Raw genomic sequence first — 20605 nt, 5'->3', positions numbered from 1 at the left:
AATGTAAAATGAAATAAAACAAAACTTTCAGGAGACTTTTGCATCTGAAACTATCTTTGAGATGTCCCAGGAAATGTATTAGACATAATTAGAGGCTGATCAGGTAGCACAAGTAGTGGAGTGTCTGTCCAGCAAGCACAAGGCCCTGAGTTCAAACCAGTGCTGGATGTGTGACTACTGACGCTCATGGGAGTAACTGCAAGCCAGAAGTGATGCGCAGCCCACCCAGGGAACACCTGCAGGTAGGGCATAGCCCATACGGGCTTTGAGCTGTGCCTAGCTGCATCCAGACTTCCCGGCTGTGTCAGGGCACTGGCTGCAACCATGTTTGTCTGCACCGGAGTCCTGAGAACACCTGCGTGGCCTAGTGTTATTAGACAGCAATGGCACAGAGCAGCCTGGCACAAGGATAGCTGCTGCTTCTGTTAACTTGTTGCCACCTCATTCCTCCAGCCTCCCACCAGCAGAAGCTTTCCCACTAGTCTGGAGATTTCTTTCAAGGCAGATGGCAGCACCCATCCACACTTTTGCTTCTGACCTGAGTATTGGTAAATTCACAGACTACTAGGCTTCATCATTACCTTATCTCTCCTAATATTTTTCCTCTGTAAAAATGAGGCTCACCCAATCTTAAAAATTCAGAGTCCTTGAAAACAGGAGTGAATATCTTAGATGAAGCTTGAGTGAAACACTCCTGGATTTAGCCTCCATGCTTAGGACAGTCCTGTGGCACTTTTCTGCCAGGGAGGGGCAGGTCTTTCACTTTCAGAAGCATCAGGAACAGGTCTGTCTTGTCACCAGCCCCCTCCCCTCAAGCCTGGGGGTCAATCAGGAAGGGCACTTCATCTTCAGCCAAGACAGTTTCGAGCTCCTGGGACGGGACTGGGCAGCAGCTCTGGCTTCAGGCATTTGGTGGAGATTTTAACCCACTGAGAACGTCAGGGTCTCTGGAATGCTATTTGGGAAGTAGGTGGAATGTGGGGCCAAGAACAAAGATGGGGCAGACAGAACTAAGGCAGGACTGGATGGAATGAGGGGGTGATGGCAGCGTTTGTCTGGATGTCCTCGATGTCCTTTTATGTACTTATAATTATGCGTGTGTGGAGCTAGCTGGGGATGAAGCCAAGGCCCTGCACACGCTAGGTGAGTCTCCCATCACATCACGCTGCAGCCCCTTGGTGTCCTCCTCCCTCCTCCCACCCTCGCTCCGTTTTTTCTTTTTTTTGTCTCGCTATACAGCCCAGGCTGGCCTCAAACTTGTCCTCCTGCCTCATTCTCCTGAGTGCTGGGTTTACAGGCCTGTACCACCATGTCAGCTAGTGCCCTAATTTCTAGATATGTAAGGAAGCCCTTCCTCTTCCCTCTGAAGTTACCTGTACTCCATAAACATTAGTAGTCTGCTTCTGTAAACTGAAACATTTCTAAGTGATAACTATCCTCCAGAGGATTCACACTTCTTTTTTTTTTTTTTTTTTGATGGTACTGGGGTTTGAACTCAGGGCCTACACCTTGAGCCACTCTACCAGTCCTTTTTTCATGAATGGTTTTCTTTTTGAGATAGGGTCTCTTGAACTATTTCCCCAGGCTGGCTTCAAACTGAGATCTTCCTGATCTTTGCCTCCTGAGTAGCTAGGATTCCAGGCATGAGCAACTGGTGCCCTTTTCAAGGTTAATACAGCTATCTGCCTAAGTTCAGTGAGAGTTTGAATGGAAATGCTGAATACATAACCTCCACGCAGGGCTACCATTACAAATGGAGCTGTCTAGTCAGCCCCAAGCAGCTACTGGGAGAAGCCAGCGAGGAGCTAGCCACACAGCTTGCCCAGGCAGGTGAGTTGGGAAGACCATGTCCTGAAGAGTCTGAGATCTTTGGATATTTTGGACCGCTTGAGAAGAAAGGAATTTGCTCACATTTACAGAGCAAGAGAAACCTTTGGAGTTCTTGTTTAGCTTTGGAGCTTCAAAGGAGACACTCTAAGAGAGGAGCTGGCATGGTGTGGTTCAGTGGTACAGTGCCTGCCTAGCATGCATAAAGCCCTGGGTTCAATCCCCAGCACTGCCAAAAAAAAAAAAAAGAGAGAGAGAGAGGGAGAGAAAGAGAGAGAGAGAAAAGTCCAAGTTGAGCCATAAAGTATGAAGGCAGGCATGGTGGTACCACCTGTAAACCTAGCTGAGGCAGAAGAATCTTGAGTTCAAGGCCACGATGGGCTACCAAGCAAGTTACTACACAGCCTGGGCTACACAGTAAGACTGTCTCAAGAGAAAAAAAAAAAGAAGTTGCTTATGGAAACTTCCAGCAAACTGAGAGGGCCAACGTGGTGAGCCGGCATCTTACCGTGGCCCTGGAAATCAGCAAGCCATCTGTGACAGGACCAGCCTTGTGTTGTGATCCATGGGTAAGCTTTGAGGTCGTTTTCCGCACAAAGCAGGGAACTACAGAGAAGTGGGAAGTGCTGGCTCTGCACCTTCGTCCCAGCGCCTATGAGGGGCCTACCACCCAGGAGAATTAGGGTTGGGGACTCATCCTCTCTTTTGGGCTCTTGTCTTTTACTCCACCCAGAAAAGCTTTTCCAACTTTTCTTTGGAGCTGCTCACAGCATGTATCTGATCTCCTCCCCATCCAACAAGCAAAGTAAAGTTCCACACACAGGCTCATCTCCGTACCTGTTTGGGACTCATGCTTTACTTCTTGAAAAGCATCTTCTAACACATGGACATTATTAAATATCAAAAGGGATGCAGCATGAGCCACAGTGAGCTCGACCTGCCCCAAAACAAAACACCAAGGGGAGAAGAAATGGGCAGATACGAAGAGCAATGTAAGATTCTAGTACATCACTGCGAGCAGACACAGATTCAGAAAGAATGTTAAGTATAGTTAGCAAGCTATTCGACAGCATAAAATCAAAAGCAGAATTTAACCACATTTGGTTTAAAAAATAACCAAAGGATGTTGAAATTCTCTCCTAGATAATTCACAAGTGAAGGAGAAATCTAACTCCACTTCTGTGACCATCTAGAAATCACTTACACTGATATCGCCCCATGACACAGCCAAAGCTGTACTCACATGAAAATTCACACCTTAAGAAAGCACTAGGGTTGTGGACTGGCTCAAGTGGGAAAAGCACCTGCCTAGCAAGTGTGAAGTCCTGAGTTCAAACTCCAGCGCCACCAAAAAAAAAAAAAAAAAAAGAAATGCAATAAATGGAGGGTGGGGGAAGGAAGAAATGCAATAAGGAAGCCAGACGCTGGTGGATCACACCTGTAATCCCAGCTACTCAGGGGGTAGAGATCAGGAGGCTAGAGGTTCAAAGCCATCCCAGGCAAATAGGTCATGAGACCCTATCTTGAAAACCCCATCACAAAAAAACTAGGGCTGGTGGAGTGGCTCAAGGTGAAGGGCCTGGCTCAAGGTATAGGTCCTGAGTTCAAACTCTTGTACTGCAAAAAAACCAAAGACCAAAAAACAACAACAAAAAAACACCCACAATAAGTAAATGAGAATGAGCAAGCGCAAAAGTTAAGACATTCAATGCAAGAAATCAGGAAAAGAATGAAATAAAACATAAAAGGAATGAGGAAAGGGGCTGGTAGAGTGGCTCAAGCGGTAACAGTGCCTGCCTAGCGTGAGGCCCTGGGTTCAAACCTAAGAGCCGCCAAATAAAAAAAAAGAATGAGGAAAGGTGAGATGGCAAGTGCTGGTCTCCCAGCCAGCGGCTCTCAAAGCCACCTCTGAGAGACCCTTGGAAAGCAGCAAAGGGAGGGAATAAGATCCCCAGCCCAGACCAGGAAGAAATGGAACAGAGCCCCATTACAAGAAACAGTGGCTCAGACAGTTCAAGAGTAGAAACACAAACACCCACCCATTGATCAGAAACACAGGGACTCCTGAACAGGACACAACAATGTAAATGGGAAAATAAGAGGCCAGAAGGAAAGCCCAAGAGCAGCTGAAGAAGGGAGAGACCCTCCATGAAAGCTGAGACCAGAGTAAGGCATCGGAAACATCTCTTTCAAAATACTGTAGGTGAATGCTGACATGGAGAGCCCTAGTTCCAGCTAAGCCGCTGTTCTAGGCAGTGTCAGAACAAAAGAATCTTCAGGCTCTGTGTCCACAGGCTCTCCCCAATGGGACTGGCAAAGGGAAGGCCACAGACACTAAATGCACCCCAGGAAGTACCCCAGGAAGACAGATGCACCACTGGGGGAGTCTGAATAAACCCTCCTGAGGACAGGCTGAGGGGTGGGGCACAAGTCAAAGAACAAACCTGGGTGAAGCTTTATGCTGAAATGATTGCTTCCAAATTAACACATTTTCACAATAGTATTTTAGAAGCACATGTCATTTAAATTAATAGTGAAATGTACATAGGTATTTTTACTATTCATGCTCACATACTTAATGAATACAGCTGGATCAGCTAGGTAATAACGTTTGGGAAAGAAGTTAGATCCCTAATAAGCTCTTCTTCCCCAAATCATTTCTAAATGAATCAAAGATTCAGCAGGAAGGTGACATAAGAATGAAATATAAATGGAAAACAAAAACAAAAACACCCCAAAATTAAAAAAAAAATACAAAGTAGGGGCCAGGTGTGGTGGGTGCATGGCTGTGATCGGGGAGATATAAGTAGGAGAACTGAGCCCCCATCAGAAAAATAACAAAAGCGAATAGGGCTGGGGGCATGGCTCAGGAGACAGTGCTTACCTACCAACTGCCAGCCCTTGAGTTCAAACGCCAGCAATGCAAAGTATTTCTACCTGTCTTGACTGGCCAAAACAACCTACTTTATGATGAATATTTAGTTTTTGCAAAGCTGTGATCAGAGGCATTTTTATTTACTGCTATAAAAACCTCTCAACATTTCAAGTCTCATGAGAGGACGTACAATGAGTACCCGAGAGAGAGAGGAGAGGTGACCCAGACACCACCAGCAGGCTACCTCAAGAAGAAAGACTTCAAGAACGCCATTGTTATATCTCCTTTAAAAAGACAGCTAACGACCTAAAACACATGGTGTGTATTGTTTAGAGAGAAAGCAGGCTGGGAGCTGCGGTGAAATGTCCGCACGCACTGGACCTATGGCTGGGTGTCTGTGTGCAAGTATGCAAGCGCACACGTGTGTGCAGGGCCGTGCGTAAGAGGGAGTATATATGCACTGAGGAAGAGAGGTAGTACCTGGCATCATCACCAAAATGTGGATTACTGCTGCTCAGTAGTTTTTGGTTTCCTGTGTAAACTAACATTTCTCAAACCTGTTGTGAATTTTAACAATGAACAAGCATCCTTTCTTCCTCCCCAGTACTGGGAAACAAACCCAGGACCTTGAGGGTTTACCACTTAAGTCAAGTCCCCAGCACCTTTTTTCTTTTCTCAGTACTGGGGTTTGAACTCAGTTTACTGCAGATGTTCTTTCAATTTAGCCACACCCCTAGCTCTTTTTTGCTTTAGTTATTTTTTAGATAGGGTCTGGAGTTTTTTCCCAGTTTTCCAGGGCCAGCCTTGGACTGCCAGCCTCCTACCTAATGTCTTCCAGTAGCTGGGATTACAGATATATGCCACCACACCCGGCTTATTGGTTGAGATAGGGTCTCGCTAACTTTTTACCCAGGCTGGCTTCAGACTGTGATCCTCCCAACTTCTGCTTCCCGGGTCATTGGGATTACAGGTGTTTATTCTGTTTCTGAGATAGGTCTCATTATCTTTGCCTGGGCTGGCTTCAAACTCCCATTCCTCCTGCCTCTACCTCCCATCTTTTTTATAATGAGAAAAAACAAAACTCTTTTTTAAAAAAAAGTGTCAGGAATCATGAAGAAACAGCATTTTAAGGAGTTCTAGCTCCTGTGGGATTGGGATCTATTGCTGGGCTCTGATTGCTGGGAAATCTGAGAGAGCATGAGCAAGAGGGAAAGTGTGGAAGGGAGGGAGGTGGGCCTGAGGACATCTGCTTTGTCTGGCCCTGTGGCTGTATGGCCTGTGTGCAGGTCCCTTTCCCTGAAGGCTGCAGCTCTGGGGCTGGACTCACTGTCACCTCCTAGTCTTGGCCTCTACCCTACAACAGGTGATCCATGATGGTTCTTTTCTCAGAGGGCAGAGATCAGCCCCTAGGGGGACCCACAAGGTCACCAGCTGGAGTCAGCTCCACAGTCTGACTCGGGTGTGCACAGCACAGGATGGGGTGTGAGCTGAGCACAGGCAACCTACCCCATAATCCCTCCTGTGACCCTTCACTTGCCTCTCTCAGAAGAGACAGAGACGATGCCCTAGGCTGAAGGTGTGCTGGAGTCAGTGATGGATCAACCTCCACTCTCTCCAGGCAGATAAGCGAGGAGAGACCTCAGGCAGGCACAGGTGATCCCTGAGGCCAGTGGCACAGAACATTCAGGGTAACTGCTATGGAGGTGGCTGGAGAGCCTCCTGGAAAGAAGGCTGACAGAGCGGGTGAAGCTCAGCAACTCGGCAGGATGATCTATGCTTTTAATGTTGTTGAAAGACGATCAGGCATTTTGTCATGGCTGGTCACTCTATACTGCTTAATGACTATGGCCACACAGTTTATGAACCAGATCAATGACCTTAGTAGAGATGCAAAGATCAGTCTCACCCACTCTTTCCACCAGGACTTGGCAGCCAGCAAGGGGAGGACATCTGAGGGAGGGTGCATGGGCTGGACGGAGCCAAGCCAAAACATACTGGTGCTTCTGTTCTCACTCTGCTTTCTTACCACATGGCCAAGAAGCTGCAGCTTCTCCAGTCCTCCCTGCACAGGAACCCCTCTTGTGTGTTTGCTTGTTGACATAAGCATACCATCCTGCATGAGATGACGCACAGGACAGCGCTATGCAGTGATGTGGTCAGCAGGCCATGCTGGCCCAAAACTGTGCTGTGTCCAAGACGAAGTGGGAAGTAAAGGAGAAAAGAGGATAAGTGTTGGAGTAGTGGTAGTAATGCAAAACTGCCATGACAATTTCACCATGTCCAGTAAAGCATCAGCCCACAGTGGATGAGAACCTAACAGAAAAATGGCCTTCGTGGTGACGAGTGTGTGAAGCTCCTGGGGCTGCAGTTCTCCACGAGCACCGCTCTCCCTGTGCTTTTTGACATCCAGCAGCATTCCCAGGTTGGGTTCCCATGCTCCTGGGATGAACTATCCCTGTTTGGACCATTCCCAGTCATTCTCTTGCTATTGTGAACATTTCAGACCATCTTTGTATATACGCCTTTCCCATATCCCTGAGGTTACCCTTCCTTCCCCTTCTCTTTCCAGGGCTGGGGGTTGAACTCAGAGCCTGCTGTAGGCTAGGCATGTTCTCCACCACTAAGTTGCACCCCAGGCCTTTTGTCAAACTTTTAAATCTGAGAAATAAGAGAACCTCACTGTTGAACTAACTTTCCTGTGGACCACTGGCTTTCCATGCTTTAGTAATTTTTAATTTTTTAATCTTACTAAAGTGGGGATCTTTTTCTCATCATAATGATGAACAGAGTCAATGTGCTCATAGCCCGTGAGGAAGGACAGAGTAAGATGAATCCCACATCACAGCACATAGATGAATCTAACACCAGTGAAAACTACAGCACATAGATGAATCTAACACCAGTGAAAACTACCTACAAATGAAGGACAGACAATCCCAGGCCAAAGGAGAAGGAAGGAGCTGTAGGCCACAGGTATTGCCCCACAGTAGTTCTCTAACAGCCAGAGATGGTGGGCCATCTTTTGTTTTGGCAGTACTGGGGTTGGAACCTCACGCTTGCTAGGCAGGCACTCTACCACTTGAGCCACTCTACCAGCCCTGCTTTGTGTTGGGTTTCCTCAAGATAGGGTGTCTTGAACTATTTGCCTGGTTGGCTTTGAACCTCGATCCTCCTGATCTCTGCCTCCTGAGTAGCTGGGATTACAGATGTGAGCAACCAGCATCAGGCGATGGGCCATCTTCTGACAAAAAGTGAACCAAAACTGAGTCAAGAAAGGGCGGAAAAATCACTGCAGATGAAAATGAAAACGTAACGAAAAGTCTTTCATTAAAAGGCACCAACTGGGGAACAAGGTGTCTGGGGAAAAAAAAAAAGGCATCAATTAATCTGGGTGTGGTGGTACATGTTTTAATCCAAGAACTCAGGAAGCTGAAGCAGGAGAGTTGAGGGTTTGGGGCCAGACTGGGCTACATAGTGAGACCTGTCTCAAAAAGTCAAGGCCTGGGGATTTGGTTCAGTGGTAGAGAGCTTGCCCAGTGTGTGCAAGCCCTGGGTTCCATCCCCAAGAGTGGGGGGACAAAAGACACCAAGTATGGAAAGTTTCATACTGAGGTTGCTCTAATCTTCAAAGGAGGCTGCAAGTTTAGTCACTGGGGAATTGTGACTTTCTCTGATGCTGTAGGGCAGTCAGGAGCAGGCCTAGGCACAGGGGACAGTGGGTTTCGCCAGACTTGGGCCTAGTGACACACAGAAACTGAAGAAGGCAGGAATTAATCTGCACCCAGCAGAGGCTTTACAACTGGATAGATGGGAGGGTGCACGGACAGATGGATAAGTGGGTGGGCAGAAAGAAGGGTGGGTGACTCTGGAAACACTTGGCCATAGGGTCAGGCTGGCTATAGGAGGCCATAACAACAGGAAAGACAAATGCATTGGAATGAGAGGGAGAGGGTGGCATGGCTGCCATCAAAGAAAATACCTGTGTCAGAATTGGCAGAGCGTGGTATAGAGGCCAAGGTCAAAGAGCAGGTTCAGATGGGGAAGGTGTTGGTGGTTTAGAAGACAGCAGAACAGAAGGGAATTGAGAGAAAGAAAGTGGAGGGCTGGAAGCATGGTTCAAGCAGTAGAGTGCCTGCCTAGCAAGCATGTGGTCCTCAGTTCAAACTCCAGCACTACCAGAAGAGACGAGAGAGAAGTGGAGCCTTAAATGCCTAGGCCACTGTAAGCCTCTCCTTGGGACACAGTGCTCCCGGGAGCCTGATGCTGGGTCCCTTCATCACTAGGGAACTTCAGAAGCCGCAGAAGATGGCAACCATCAGCCCATCAGCCCTGCAGCCAATCCTGGGCAGAGGCTGGAGGGTGATGTTTAACGCCCTGCCTCCCCTACCCTGTCATGGTGATTTCTGAAGAGTCCAGTGCTTAGGGACAGAGGTACTGCTGTCCCTGGCCCTCTGCAGTGCTCTTGGCTCTTGAGAAAGATGGCCAACTTGCTAATATCTGCAGCTTGTTTACTGTCCACCTGCTCCCAGGCCCATGACCTGCCTTTAGCACAGTGTCAGAGAGGTGATGACAGCCAGTACACTCCCCAGAGCCTGGCTTTTGGGATCATCCCAATGACTCAAAGCTTGGTGGTTGGCATCTTGCTGAAGAAACAAGGGCAGAGGGTATCCAGGCAAAGGGAGGCTGTGTAGAGAAATGGACATGTGCTTCAATGCCAGAGGGAAAAACAAGGGACCAATCCAGCATAGCCTGGAAGTGCTGTTGCCACCAGGATGTGCAGGGCGAGGCTCCTGCTTGAGAGGCCATGTGCGCAGGCATCATGGGATGGGACCTTTGAGTTAGAGCTTAGAGCTCTGCTTCTCCATGGCCACTCTGGATATTTCTGAGTACAGTCTGTCTTGCGACTTTTTTTTTTTTTTTTTTTGTGGCACTGGAGGAACTCACACTTGCTAGGAAGACACTTTATCACATGAGTCATTCCTTCAACTGTTTTTGCTGTTATTTTGGAAGTAAGGTCTCATTCTTTTTTTTCCAAGCTGACCTAGACTGTGATCCTCCTGGTTTAGGCTTTCTGTGGTTTCTGGGATGACAGGCCTGTGCCACCAAACATAGGTTTTTTTCCCATTCAGATGGGGTCTTACAAACTCTTTTGCCTGGGCTGTCCTGGAACCACGATCCTCCTGATCTCAGCTTCCCTTGTAGCTTCGGATGACAGGAGCAAGCCACCTCACCCAGTTACTGGTTGGTTTGACATGAGGTCTTATGAACTTTTTGTCTGGACTGGACTTAAACCATGATTCTCCCAATCTCAATCTCCCAAGTAGCTAGGATTACAGGCATGAACCACTGGCACCCGGCTCTCTTGAGTCTTTTTTAGAGTCTGGGATTTGGTGTTGCTTGCCTTTCCTAGGAAATTGGTCAAACATCTGTGGTCCTGGCCTCAGCCTCCGTCAGGAGACACCGCTGCCACTATCTAGGAAAGTCCATAGCAGGCTGGCCTGGGAGCAGGCTGCCTTGCTGTCTGCCACACATAAACTTCACTGTTCTATAGCTGTGTCCTCACATATGTGGCCAGAGAAGTGGGCCCGGGGAATACCCAGCACTGAGATGCACCTGGGTCCTGTACCTGCAAGTCTGGCTGGGCATTCCACCATGAGTGGCCTCTGTTCTCTGCCAGCCTTCCTAAGAAGTCTGGCCTATAGTCCTCCCTCTGTACCAGGCTCGTGGGCTTGCCTTCCCTGGTGGTTCCAGGGTACCCCTCTCCTTCCTGCTACTCCTAGGCCCATACAGCTTGGTCCCCATCCTATTCCCAGGACTCACCTTTAACATGGCCTAGCTCAGAGCGCATGCGGTTCCCCATTTCGATGAGCTGCTCCTTTTCCAGGCAGAGGCTTAGGATTTTTCTGGTTGCTTCCTTTAGCTTCCGCTGCAGGTAGGGTGCAGATAAGGTCTGCAGGGGCTGTGCCACTGGCTGGGGATACGTGGGGAATTGCCCCTGGTTCTCAGTGTCCATAGGTCTCCCATCAGTGAGGCCCTATAAATGAAAGCCACACAATAGACAGCTCTGTAAGACCACGTAATAACAGGCCTGCTGTGGGGAAAAGGAAGGATCAAGGTGCAGTCAGAGTGGTGCTGTGCTGCCCACTGGGCTCCCCGCTGCCCCTCCAGAGCCAGCATTGCTGTCCATCTCACTGGTGACATCCCGCCAAAGGAAAGACACTGAAGTGTCTGTCCCTCATGCTTCAACAGTGGTGGTGGTGGTGGTGGGGAGAGGGGACTGCAGTATCTTCTTTACAAGGAACGGGATAAACCAGGCCCCCATCTCAAGGGTCACAGACTGACCTTTATTACTTTGCCCTAGTTCCTTGGCCCTTTCCCGCTGGCCAGAGGCTCTTGTAGCCTCCCTGATGCCTCCTTCCACAGTCCCTGCCCTGCCCTGCCCTGCTGGAGTCTTGGCTTTTAAAGGGAGAGCTTAAGAACTCACTAACACCCAAGTAGCACAGGACTCTCCCAGGGCCCATGGTGGGCTCTATTCCCATGAACAAAGGTCTGCCCCACCTGACTTCAGCGAGCCCCCAGACCTGAAAGCTGCACCCTGTGTGGGCTGTGGTGCTGGATCTACTCCTTCTCGCCCTCTGCTGTGGGCTCCACTCTGCTCTTATGCTCTGGACTGTGCTAGCTGGGCCTCCACCTCATTTCTGCTCTCCACAGGCTGGCTTGTCCTACCTTTTCCTCTCTGGCTTGCTCCTTTCTCTACCTGCCTATTGGGCATCCCTTACCACACTGCCGATCAGCTGTGGTTCCCACCCTGAAAGGTGCAGGGAGAAAGCACAGGCAGTTGAGGGAGGAGGCTGACACAGAGATAATGGGCCTGGGCCAAGCCTAGATGAGAACACCTGGGAAGTGCCGTGAGGTTCAGTCTGGCCTGCAGTTCAGTGTGGTTCTGCCTCGCAGAAGTGTAGTAGCAACATGAGAGGATGTATGGGACAAGAACAGGACACAGGAGAGACCAATTACACTCAGGCTCTGGGGCTCAGCTCAGCTGTCCCTCACACCTGTGAGAAGCCAGGTGGCTCCCCTGCCCTGACCACAAGAGCTCACACCCTGGAATGACCTGCACATCCTGCTCTGCAGCTTCCTGGTCTTCTCCAGGCCTGGCAAGGGGCTGTGCCCTCTGGGTGCTGCTATTCCACAGGTGGCCCAGGAGCATATGGGTGACTGTACCAGGTGACTATGCCATGATGCCTCTGGCATGTGCTGCAGGCTAGTAGGGATGGAGGGAGTCATGGTGTGACAACAGCAGGGAAGCACCTGTCTTTACTCTTGGACAGAGAAAGTCTGATGGCCTCACAGATGAGCCAGGCCAGGCAGCCTTGTGGCAGGCCTGGGCACGCCAAACCCCTATGCCTTTCAGGGCATGTGACCTGTGCCTCTGCCCTCAACCAGTCTGCCTTTGGAGACAAAGTACCTGAGGCTCAGGCCTGGGGAGAGTGGGGCAGACCTGGAGGAAGGGAAGGACTGGGCTCCACATATCCCAAGCAGGATCCCAGTCTTCTCTAGGCCCAGGGCTCTACAAGTACACAGTTACTTTTTTTTTTTTTTATTTTTTTATTATTCATATGTGCATACAATGCTTGGGTCATTTCTCCCCCCTGCCCCCACCCCCTCCCTTACCACCCACTCCGCCCCCTCCTTCTCCCCCCCACCCCCTCAATACCCAGCAGAAACTATTTTGCCCTTATCTCTAATTTTGTTAGTACGTAGTTACTTTAATGAGTAAAGATTTGTTCTGAAACAGCCTTGGCAAACCTTAACACCTAGAGATTTCAAGGAAAATTTGCTCTCCACATGTGGACCCTTCACCCTGGTCATATCACTCGAGTGGTCCAGCAGCTTGGCAGTGTGGGGGCATGGCTTCAGCCCAGGACCTTGGTCCTGACACTGAACATGCATGCCTGGGACTGTAGTGGAACTTCCTGGGCTCAGTTTCTGATAAAATTTTACTTGGTTAAAGTTTATTTTGAAGCCAGACACCAGTGGCTCAAGCCTGTAATCCCAGCTACTTGGAAGGCTGAGATTAGGAGGATTGCAGTTCAAAGCCGGCCCAGGGCAAATAGTTCGTGAGACCTCCATCTTCAAAATAACCAGAGCAAAGTGGACTTGAAGTGTAGCTCAAGCAGTAGGGCGCCTGCTTTGCAAGCAATGAAGCTGAGTTCAAACCCTAGTCCCACCAAATAAATAAATAAAATTTATTGTTATAACTCTCTAAATTGTTCCCTGAAATAAAGGTTCCACAGAGACATTCAGTGACATCATTTGAACTAAGCTCCCCTCCCCAACAGGTACTGTGGCAGCACATCTGCCTGCACTCACCCAGGCACCCTCCCCACATCGTGCCAGCATACTGCTAAGGGAAGGGCCTGGACAGTAAAGATCCAGAGAAATCTGACTTGCTGAAGTGTGTCACTGATATTTGCCAGGGACTGACCAGAGTTGCAGGAGATTGCAGACAGAGCCAGCACACCCCTCTGGGCTCAGAGGAAGTCCACCAGGCCAGGCCAGTCCAGGCCCTCCTCCCCCATTGTGAGGCCAAAGCTTCTAGGTAGCCATCACTGCCACCAAGTGGCCCCAGGAATCGTCCCTCCTACTGCCTTCCATGCCAGGCACAGGCTGAAAGGCTGGGGCAAGAAGGGGTTGATGTGGGTGCTGTGGCCTGGCAGCATGGGGTGGCTGGTTGGCCAAGCCGCAGCTGCATGACCTAGCTCAGGTTGGGCCGGGGTGAAGAGTAGCACCCCACCCACCATACACCTTTCCCTCTGGGCAGGCATGTGTGGCCAACTTTGTAGACTCCTTGCTCCTTGGTTGGGTAAGGGAGGGGTGGACTAGCTTTCAACTGAGAGTTGCAAGGACAGTTGCTGGACTCTGCCTGATTCCCACCCTGGAGACAGCTGGTTCTGCTCCATCACTGCCTCCATCCACATAAGCCCCTTCTGAAACACTGGAGTACATGCCTCCACGTCCACCCTCTAGTCTGCAAGTGGCAGACCCACTCCACTCTCTCGCTCCAGTCTGCACTTCCCACATAGGATGTGTGGGCACAAGGTCAATCCAAGGCCACATGCAGATCTCTCCTAGTATCCTGACCACGCCTTTCCAGTTTTATTTTCCGATCCAGGTCCCAGGCCCAATATGGCAATCTCATGCCAGTCTCCTGGGCCTGCAGCTGGAGGGTCCCTGGTGACTTTTGACACTGACACCCTGAAGACTCCAAGCCAACTTGTGGCACAGCCCTCTGGTATTGTCTGTGCTGACTTTGTACTAAGGTTCAGGTTCCACATTTCGGGAACCCCAGGAACAAGTCCCAAGTGCATCCTACTGGGAGGCACAGGACATTGTGTGTCTTGATATTGGGAGCTGGGGCAGGCTGGGGTCCCACAGGCGTCTTTGTTGAGAAGGCAACTCTGTCCTCTTGGAAACCTTGGGGAGATGCTGTCTGACAGGAGGCTAGTATGCCATGTTCCCGCTGAGCCCCTGCCTTTGTTCTGCATCCCTCCATTGTCTGCTCAGTGCTATCTCTGCTTCCCATTGTCCTCACTGACTCACTTATTTGCCCCAGGATGGACTTGCAATTTCTTATGCAGTACTTGGGTTGAACTCAGGACCCACACCTTGAGCCACTTCAACAGCCCTTTTTTTGGGATGGGTTTTTTTTTTTTCAAGATTAGGGTCTCATAAACTATTTGCCTGGACTGGCTTTGAACTGCAGTCCTCCTGATCTCTGCCTCCTGAGTAGGCAGGATTACAGGTGAGAACCACCAATGCCAGGCTGACTTGTGATTTCTTAATCCTTTCTATCATTACTTACTGCTCTAGATTTGGTCAGAGGAGCCCCTTACAGCTGGCATCTGTACTCTCCTCACATATCCCATGCTGAAAGCAGTACTAAGGAGCCCTGGTCCCAGCAGAACAGGAAATTCAGAACCAGCCTCTGGGCACAGGGGCTCACAGCTGCTTCTCAGCCCTCAGGGACAGAGGTGGGGACACGTGCATGTGTGTTTCCATCCATTTCTCTACAAATCTGGAATGACAGCTGTGGACATTGCTGACACGGAGGGTGCCAGCTCCACCTGACCCCAGGAATGCTGACCTCCTGGCCTCTCCTCTCCTGGAGATGAGAAGCCTGGCACCCAGCACTCATTAAAGGTGTCAGATGCATGGCTGGGAAGTGGGCCACTCATGCTCTCTGAGCCTCCCATTTTCACCCAGAGAGTGACCTCATACCTTGCCAAGGTTACAGGGCACTCAGGCCCACAGGAAGCAGGAGAGCCTGACCACTGTGTTTTATATCCTCCAATACAGGCTCAGAAATACCTGCCTGGCCCTTGCCCCAGGGAGAACTAGGCTTGGGATTCATATTGCTTCAGTCCAGCATGTCTGCTACAGAGTATAGCACCTCCATTTCAATTGTTTGCTTATATGCATAATTTGTTGCCTGTTCATTCTGAATAAGTAGGAATAAAGCACTGTGGCAGCAGCTGACAAGGGCTCACAGGTCCTTGACTGCCAGACAGAGGAGCTGCTGCTGGTGCAGGAGGGAAACCTGGGGGATAAACATGGCCATCACTTAGCTGGGCCAGGGTCCCCATGAGTTAACCCTGGAGTTGCTAATCGTAAGGAGGTCTGGGAGCTCAGGGAAGGCTGGTCTTAGGGTTCTTGGGGACTTTATTACTGGCCAGTAGAGCCCTTTAGTGCCCGATGACTGAGCATCAGCTGGGGCTTTGGCTCCCTCAGTCCATGCACGTGTGTTTTTTTTCCTATCACTTCCTAGGCACGGCTGTGCTAGAGACCCTGGGCTGCGTCCCCCTTGCGTCCTGAATACCTGCTCTCAAAGCTTGGTGGTACAAGGGCACATGCACTGTCTTCAGCTTTTGGGCTGCTCCTGCTAGAGGGATCTGAGTGCCTTGCAGACATTATTCTGCCTTTTTATTTTTTTTAAGACAAGGTCTCACTACATAGCCCAGGATACCCTTAAACTTGATATCCTCCTACCTTAGCCTCCCAACTACTGGTTTTCAGGCAAGCATCTCCATGCATGGCTCCAGACATCATTCTACTTCCCTAAAACCTTTGGTGACTATTAGGGCACCTTTCGCAATCGCAGGTCACCACAGGTCATTTACAGGTAACCAAATTACAGGTCACTGTAGGTTACTGCAGGTAACCTCAGGAAACCAAAGGTAACTGCAGGTCAGTACAGATCACCACAGGTCACCACAGGTCACTGCGCCGAGTAGCAGGGCCTTAGAGGAACCCAGAGGAAAGAGGGAAGTGGCCCTTCCTACCTTTCCATCAGGGTCTTGGGTAAGGAGAAAGAGCTTATTGGCCTGCTAAACTCAGAGTCAGTGTTCAAGACCTGTTCCATGGCTCAGACCCAGTCATGGGTTGGGTGGGCACTTGATGCTGAGGGCTGGCCAGACCCAAGATAAAGGAGGCAAAGCCACAGCTCTGGAGGCTGTGGTGCGAGCCACGTGGCCCCATCTCCCATGGGTCCCAGGCCTGTGCAGGCAGATCCCTCTTCCAAGCGGTCCAGGCTTGACCCAGGAGGAGATGACAGCACTCGCAGCGTGAACTTCCTGAAGACAGTTCAGCTGAAGGGAGTATGAGTGTGGGCTGCAAATCCACCCCAGTGAGGCCAGCTGAAGAAGGGGCAAAGGCAGGAGCAAGGCCGCATGGCAGGACAGTGGAGGGAAAGAAGAAGGGTGGAGGCAGGGGTCCAACCTCTAGGTAGACTTTGTCGCAAGCCATGCAGACCAGAGACGTGGCAGAGCATCAGCCAAAAAGCCTGCCCTCAGCAGCAGGAGCTCAAGAGGCCAGTGTAGAGAGGCCAAGGTGGTCACACAAGGGCACCTACCTCTCTCTTGGGTTGCCTCTGCTGGGAAGACTCCCCACCTTCCTGCCGGACTGCTCCAAGATGCTCCTCCAGCTCAGCTACCTGCTTCCACAGCTCCAAAACCTCCAGGTGCACCTGGTCCACCCCATGTGAAAGCTCACGCTGGATGGTGTCCAGCACCAGGGGCTTCTGCCGAACCTAGGGGGCCATTTCAGAGGCAGCATTAGGATAAGGTGGGAGGGGCAGATGGCCAGGGAAGAATAGAAAGCAAGGCGGGGCAGAGAAGAGCCCAGTGGCCAGTCTCTCCTCTTAGCTGGACATGAACACCTGCAAACCTGCCCCACATGTTACACTCCTATGCTGCCCACACTCTGGACCCCAAAGCTGGCTTGGGATAGTCCATTTGTGGCTGTGTATTATAGCCTTCTTCTGAGCCCTAATCCCAGGGTGGGGCACACTGCCCCTAGAAAACTGCAAGGGTCTTTTCTGTCAATGAAAGGGCAGATGGAAAGGAGTGAAAGGGAAGAGAGAAGGAGGGCAGAGACTATCAAAAGGCAAAAAATGACCTGGGAGTGGACAAAAGGCAGACCTGGGGCTGGGTATGGGAGTACACACCTGTCATCTCAGGTATTCTGGAAGTTTAAATAGGAGGACTGAGATCCAGGCTGGCCCTGGGACAAAAACACAGGACCATACCTGAAAAGTCACTAAAGCAAAAAGGGGTTGGAGGCATGGCTTGAGTGTAGAATGCTTGTCTAGCAAGTGCAGGGCACTGATTTCGAACTCAATGGTAGACATGTGCGGCAGGTTCAGAAGGGAAGTCACAGGCCACAGGAACAACGGTGGGCAGCAGGCAACAGGTTGGCTGTGAGACCCCACTCTGGATCTTGGCATCACCTTGCCAGTGCTGCCAAGAAGCCTCTGACAGGGTTACTGCATACCACCTTACACCCACTCACATGGCTAGAATAAAACACAAAGTAGCTGGTGCTGGTGAGGATGTAAGAAAGCAGAACCTTCCTACGCTGCTGGTGGGAATGTAAATGGTGCTGCTGCTTTGGACACCGTCAGTGGCTCCTCAGAGTGAAGCCCAGTGTCACCGTATGACACACCAATGCCCCAAACTGAACATGAGCCTCCACAGAGAGAGAGGTACAGGAACGCTTGCTGCTGTATTATTCACAACAGCTAACCCAGTGTCCATGCACAGGCGTGTGCAGAGAGAAGACGTACCCATCCACTCAATGGAATATTATCAGTACAGCCATCAAAAGAACAAAGCACCGACACACCTACAATACAGGCAAACATTGAAAACATCATACTAAGTAATAGAAGCTGGACTCAGACTCTATCTGTACAGGGCCCTGCATGTCCTGCCCTGGAGCTGCCCTCTGTTGAGATCTCTTCTCTCGCTTATCAGATTGTCCCTGTGCACCTTCTATGGACACACAGGATAAATGGTGACTGCTCACAACAGCTCTTTGCTCAGAAGGAAACAGCAACAAGGATGCCAAAGGTCATGGGAGTCACACCTGCACTACTCAGAGCCCACACCTTGATGCTCAGGTAGGAAGATCTGCACAACCTCAAGGGTCAGCAGGAGCATCTCACCTTGTTTTTGAGCTGCATCACCAGCAAGGTCAAGAGCTGCACCCTATCTCCAAGCTTCCTGAGCGCCAGTCTAGTGCACACCTGGCCAGCTTGGGCAGATCCTCCTGTAGAGAAGAGCAACTCTGTCAGGCTCAAATCTAGAATGCTAGGACCAGCCTCCCTGGGGATGAGCATACTCTCCCAGAGTGCTCCTGTGGGGCTGCTGGGTGACTTTACGGTGAACATGTCCTTCCCTGACTCCAGGGATCTGGGTCCCTGCAAAGATAAGAGACATGCTGTACGTGAAACAAGACATGCAAGACAAACCCAAACTCACCATGTCAGAGCTGATGGAGACTAGTGCTCATGCCATCTGCCTGGGAAGCAAAAGACATTCAAATAATACTGGCCAAAGAAGTGACAATATGCTAAAAGTTATTTGGAACTGAATGATAATAACAGTACTACTTATCCAACCTTAAGGAGTGCTTCTAAAGCTGACCTCTCAAGAACATTTATTGCTTTAGGTGTACATTACAGAAAAGAAGAAAGGCTGAAGATCCATTAACTGAACATTTATCTCAAGAAATTAGAAAAAGAAGCCAGGTATGGTGGTGCACACCTGTAAGCACTCAGAAGCTGAGGCAGGATGATCAGGAAATTCAAGGCCAGCCTGAGCTACATAGTGAAACCCTGTCTCAAACAAAAACAAAACAAAACAAAACAAAAACAAAAAGCCCAAATAAAGTAGAAGAAAAGACAGACTAAAGTCAATATTAGAAATTGAGGAAATAGGCCAGGTGCCAGTGGCTCACGGCTGTAACCCTACTCAGGAGGCAGAGATCAGGAGGATGGTGGTTCAAAGCCAGAGTTGACAAATAGCCTGAGAGACCCTATCTCGAAAACACCCAACACAAAACAGGGCTGGTAGACTGACTCAAGTGAGAGAGTGCCTGACTAGCAAGCATGAGGCCCTGAGTTTAAACCCCAATACTGCCCCCGCCAAAATAAGATACCAAGGAAAGAGAAAATATATATAATAGAGGATCAACAAAACTGAAGCCTGACTTTTTTTTTTTTTTTTTGGCAGGACTGGGGTTTGAACTCAGGGTCTCATGCTTGCTAGGCAGGTGCTCTACCACTTAAGCCACTCTGCCAGCCCCATGCTTGACTTTTTGAAAAGGCCAAAAATAAATAAATAAATACATAACTCCTTCCCTGGTAAGATTAGACAAGAAAGAACAAAAGGGAACAGAAGCATACCACCAATCTAATGGATGAAAAAATATCCTATGGACATTTAAAAATGCATAGGACAGATGGTATGCACTTGTAATCCCAGCTATTCAGGAAGCTGAGGCAGGCAGGAGGAGCTAGGGGTTGAAGTCAGCTAAAGTAACACAAGACCTGTCTAAGCAAGCAAACAAATCTCATCTGATAAGCAGCTTCATGCCAGAAGTTAGTCTATCTCCAACCCCCTTGTCGTTCTGGGATTGAACTCAGGACCTCAGACATGCAGGGCAATCACTTTACCACTGGAGCCATTACCCCACCCCCAGTCCTTTCATTGTATTTTGTTTTGACCTTCCTTTTCTTTTTCTTTCTTTCTTTTTTTTTTTTGTGGTACTAGAGTTTGAACACAGGGCCTTCATGCTTGCTAAGCGGGGCCACTCTGCCAGCCCTCTATTCTGTTTTGAGACAGGATCTTGTTAACTTTGTTCCAGCTGGTCTTGAACTCTTTTTGTTTTATTTATTTATTTATTTATTCATTTATTTATTGGTGGAATTGAGTTTTGAATTCAGGGCCTTGAGTTTGCTAGGTAGGGCCTCTACCACTTGAGCCACACCCTCTTGTCTTAAACTTTTGATCCTCCTTCCTCTACCTCCTGAGCAGCTGGGATTATAGGCATGTACCACCATGCCTAGTTTATGCCAGAAGTTTGAAAGTGTAGATGAAAGGGACAATTTCTTTGAATAATGTAACATCAAAAAACACAATAGACTGGAGGTGTGGCTCAAGCCATGGAGTACCTGCTTTGCAAGCATGAAGCCCAGAGTTCAAACCCCAATCCCACCCAAGAAATAAAAGAAAATCTGGGTAGTCCCATAACTATGAATAACTGAGCTCATAGTTTAGAACCTTCCTACAAGGAAAACTACAGATCCTAGTGATTTCAAAGCTGAATCCTACCAATTGTTTAAGGAAAGCTTAGCATAAATCTGGTGGGAATATATTTATGAGACCACAATAATCTCAGCTCCACACCGTGACATGAGTGTCATGAGGAAGGAAATGACAGGCCCATCTTAACCTTGAGCACAAATGTGGCAGTTCTCAGTGAAAGATCAGTACACCAGACCTGGCAGTACATACAGGGAAGAATATACCAAAATGCATTGGGCATATTCCAGAACTGCAA

The 20605-nt window shown here is 49.4% G+C and overlaps 1 protein-coding gene across 7 annotated transcripts in view; it reads right to left on the bottom strand.

Annotated features, from left to right (window-relative positions):
• Positions 1 to 20605, bottom strand: part of Ccdc57 (coiled-coil domain containing 57) — a 110418-nt gene that overhangs the window by 36907 nt on the left and 52906 nt on the right. For all 7 annotated transcript variants that reach the window (XR_012438397.1, XM_074044840.1, XM_074044843.1 and 4 more), the window contains exons 13-15: positions 18207 to 18310; positions 16614 to 16790; positions 10523 to 10736 (exon numbers count right to left, since the gene is read on the bottom strand). Coding sequence is in view for 6 of the 7 variants with exons in the window: in XM_074044840.1 (XP_073900941.1) it covers positions 10523 to 10736; positions 16614 to 16790; positions 18207 to 18310 (495 nt within the window). In the remaining variant the exon portion in view is untranslated. The remainder of the gene's footprint in view (positions 1 to 10522; positions 10737 to 16613; positions 16791 to 18206; positions 18311 to 20605) is intronic.

The sequence above is a fragment of the Castor canadensis genome, chromosome 11, assembly GCF_047511655.1.
Source record: "Castor canadensis chromosome 11, mCasCan1.hap1v2, whole genome shotgun sequence".
NCBI lineage: Eukaryota > Metazoa > Chordata > Mammalia > Rodentia > Castoridae > Castor > Castor canadensis.
Note: the sequence above shows the minus strand (reverse complement) of the source record. Positions and strands in the feature narration are given on the sequence as shown.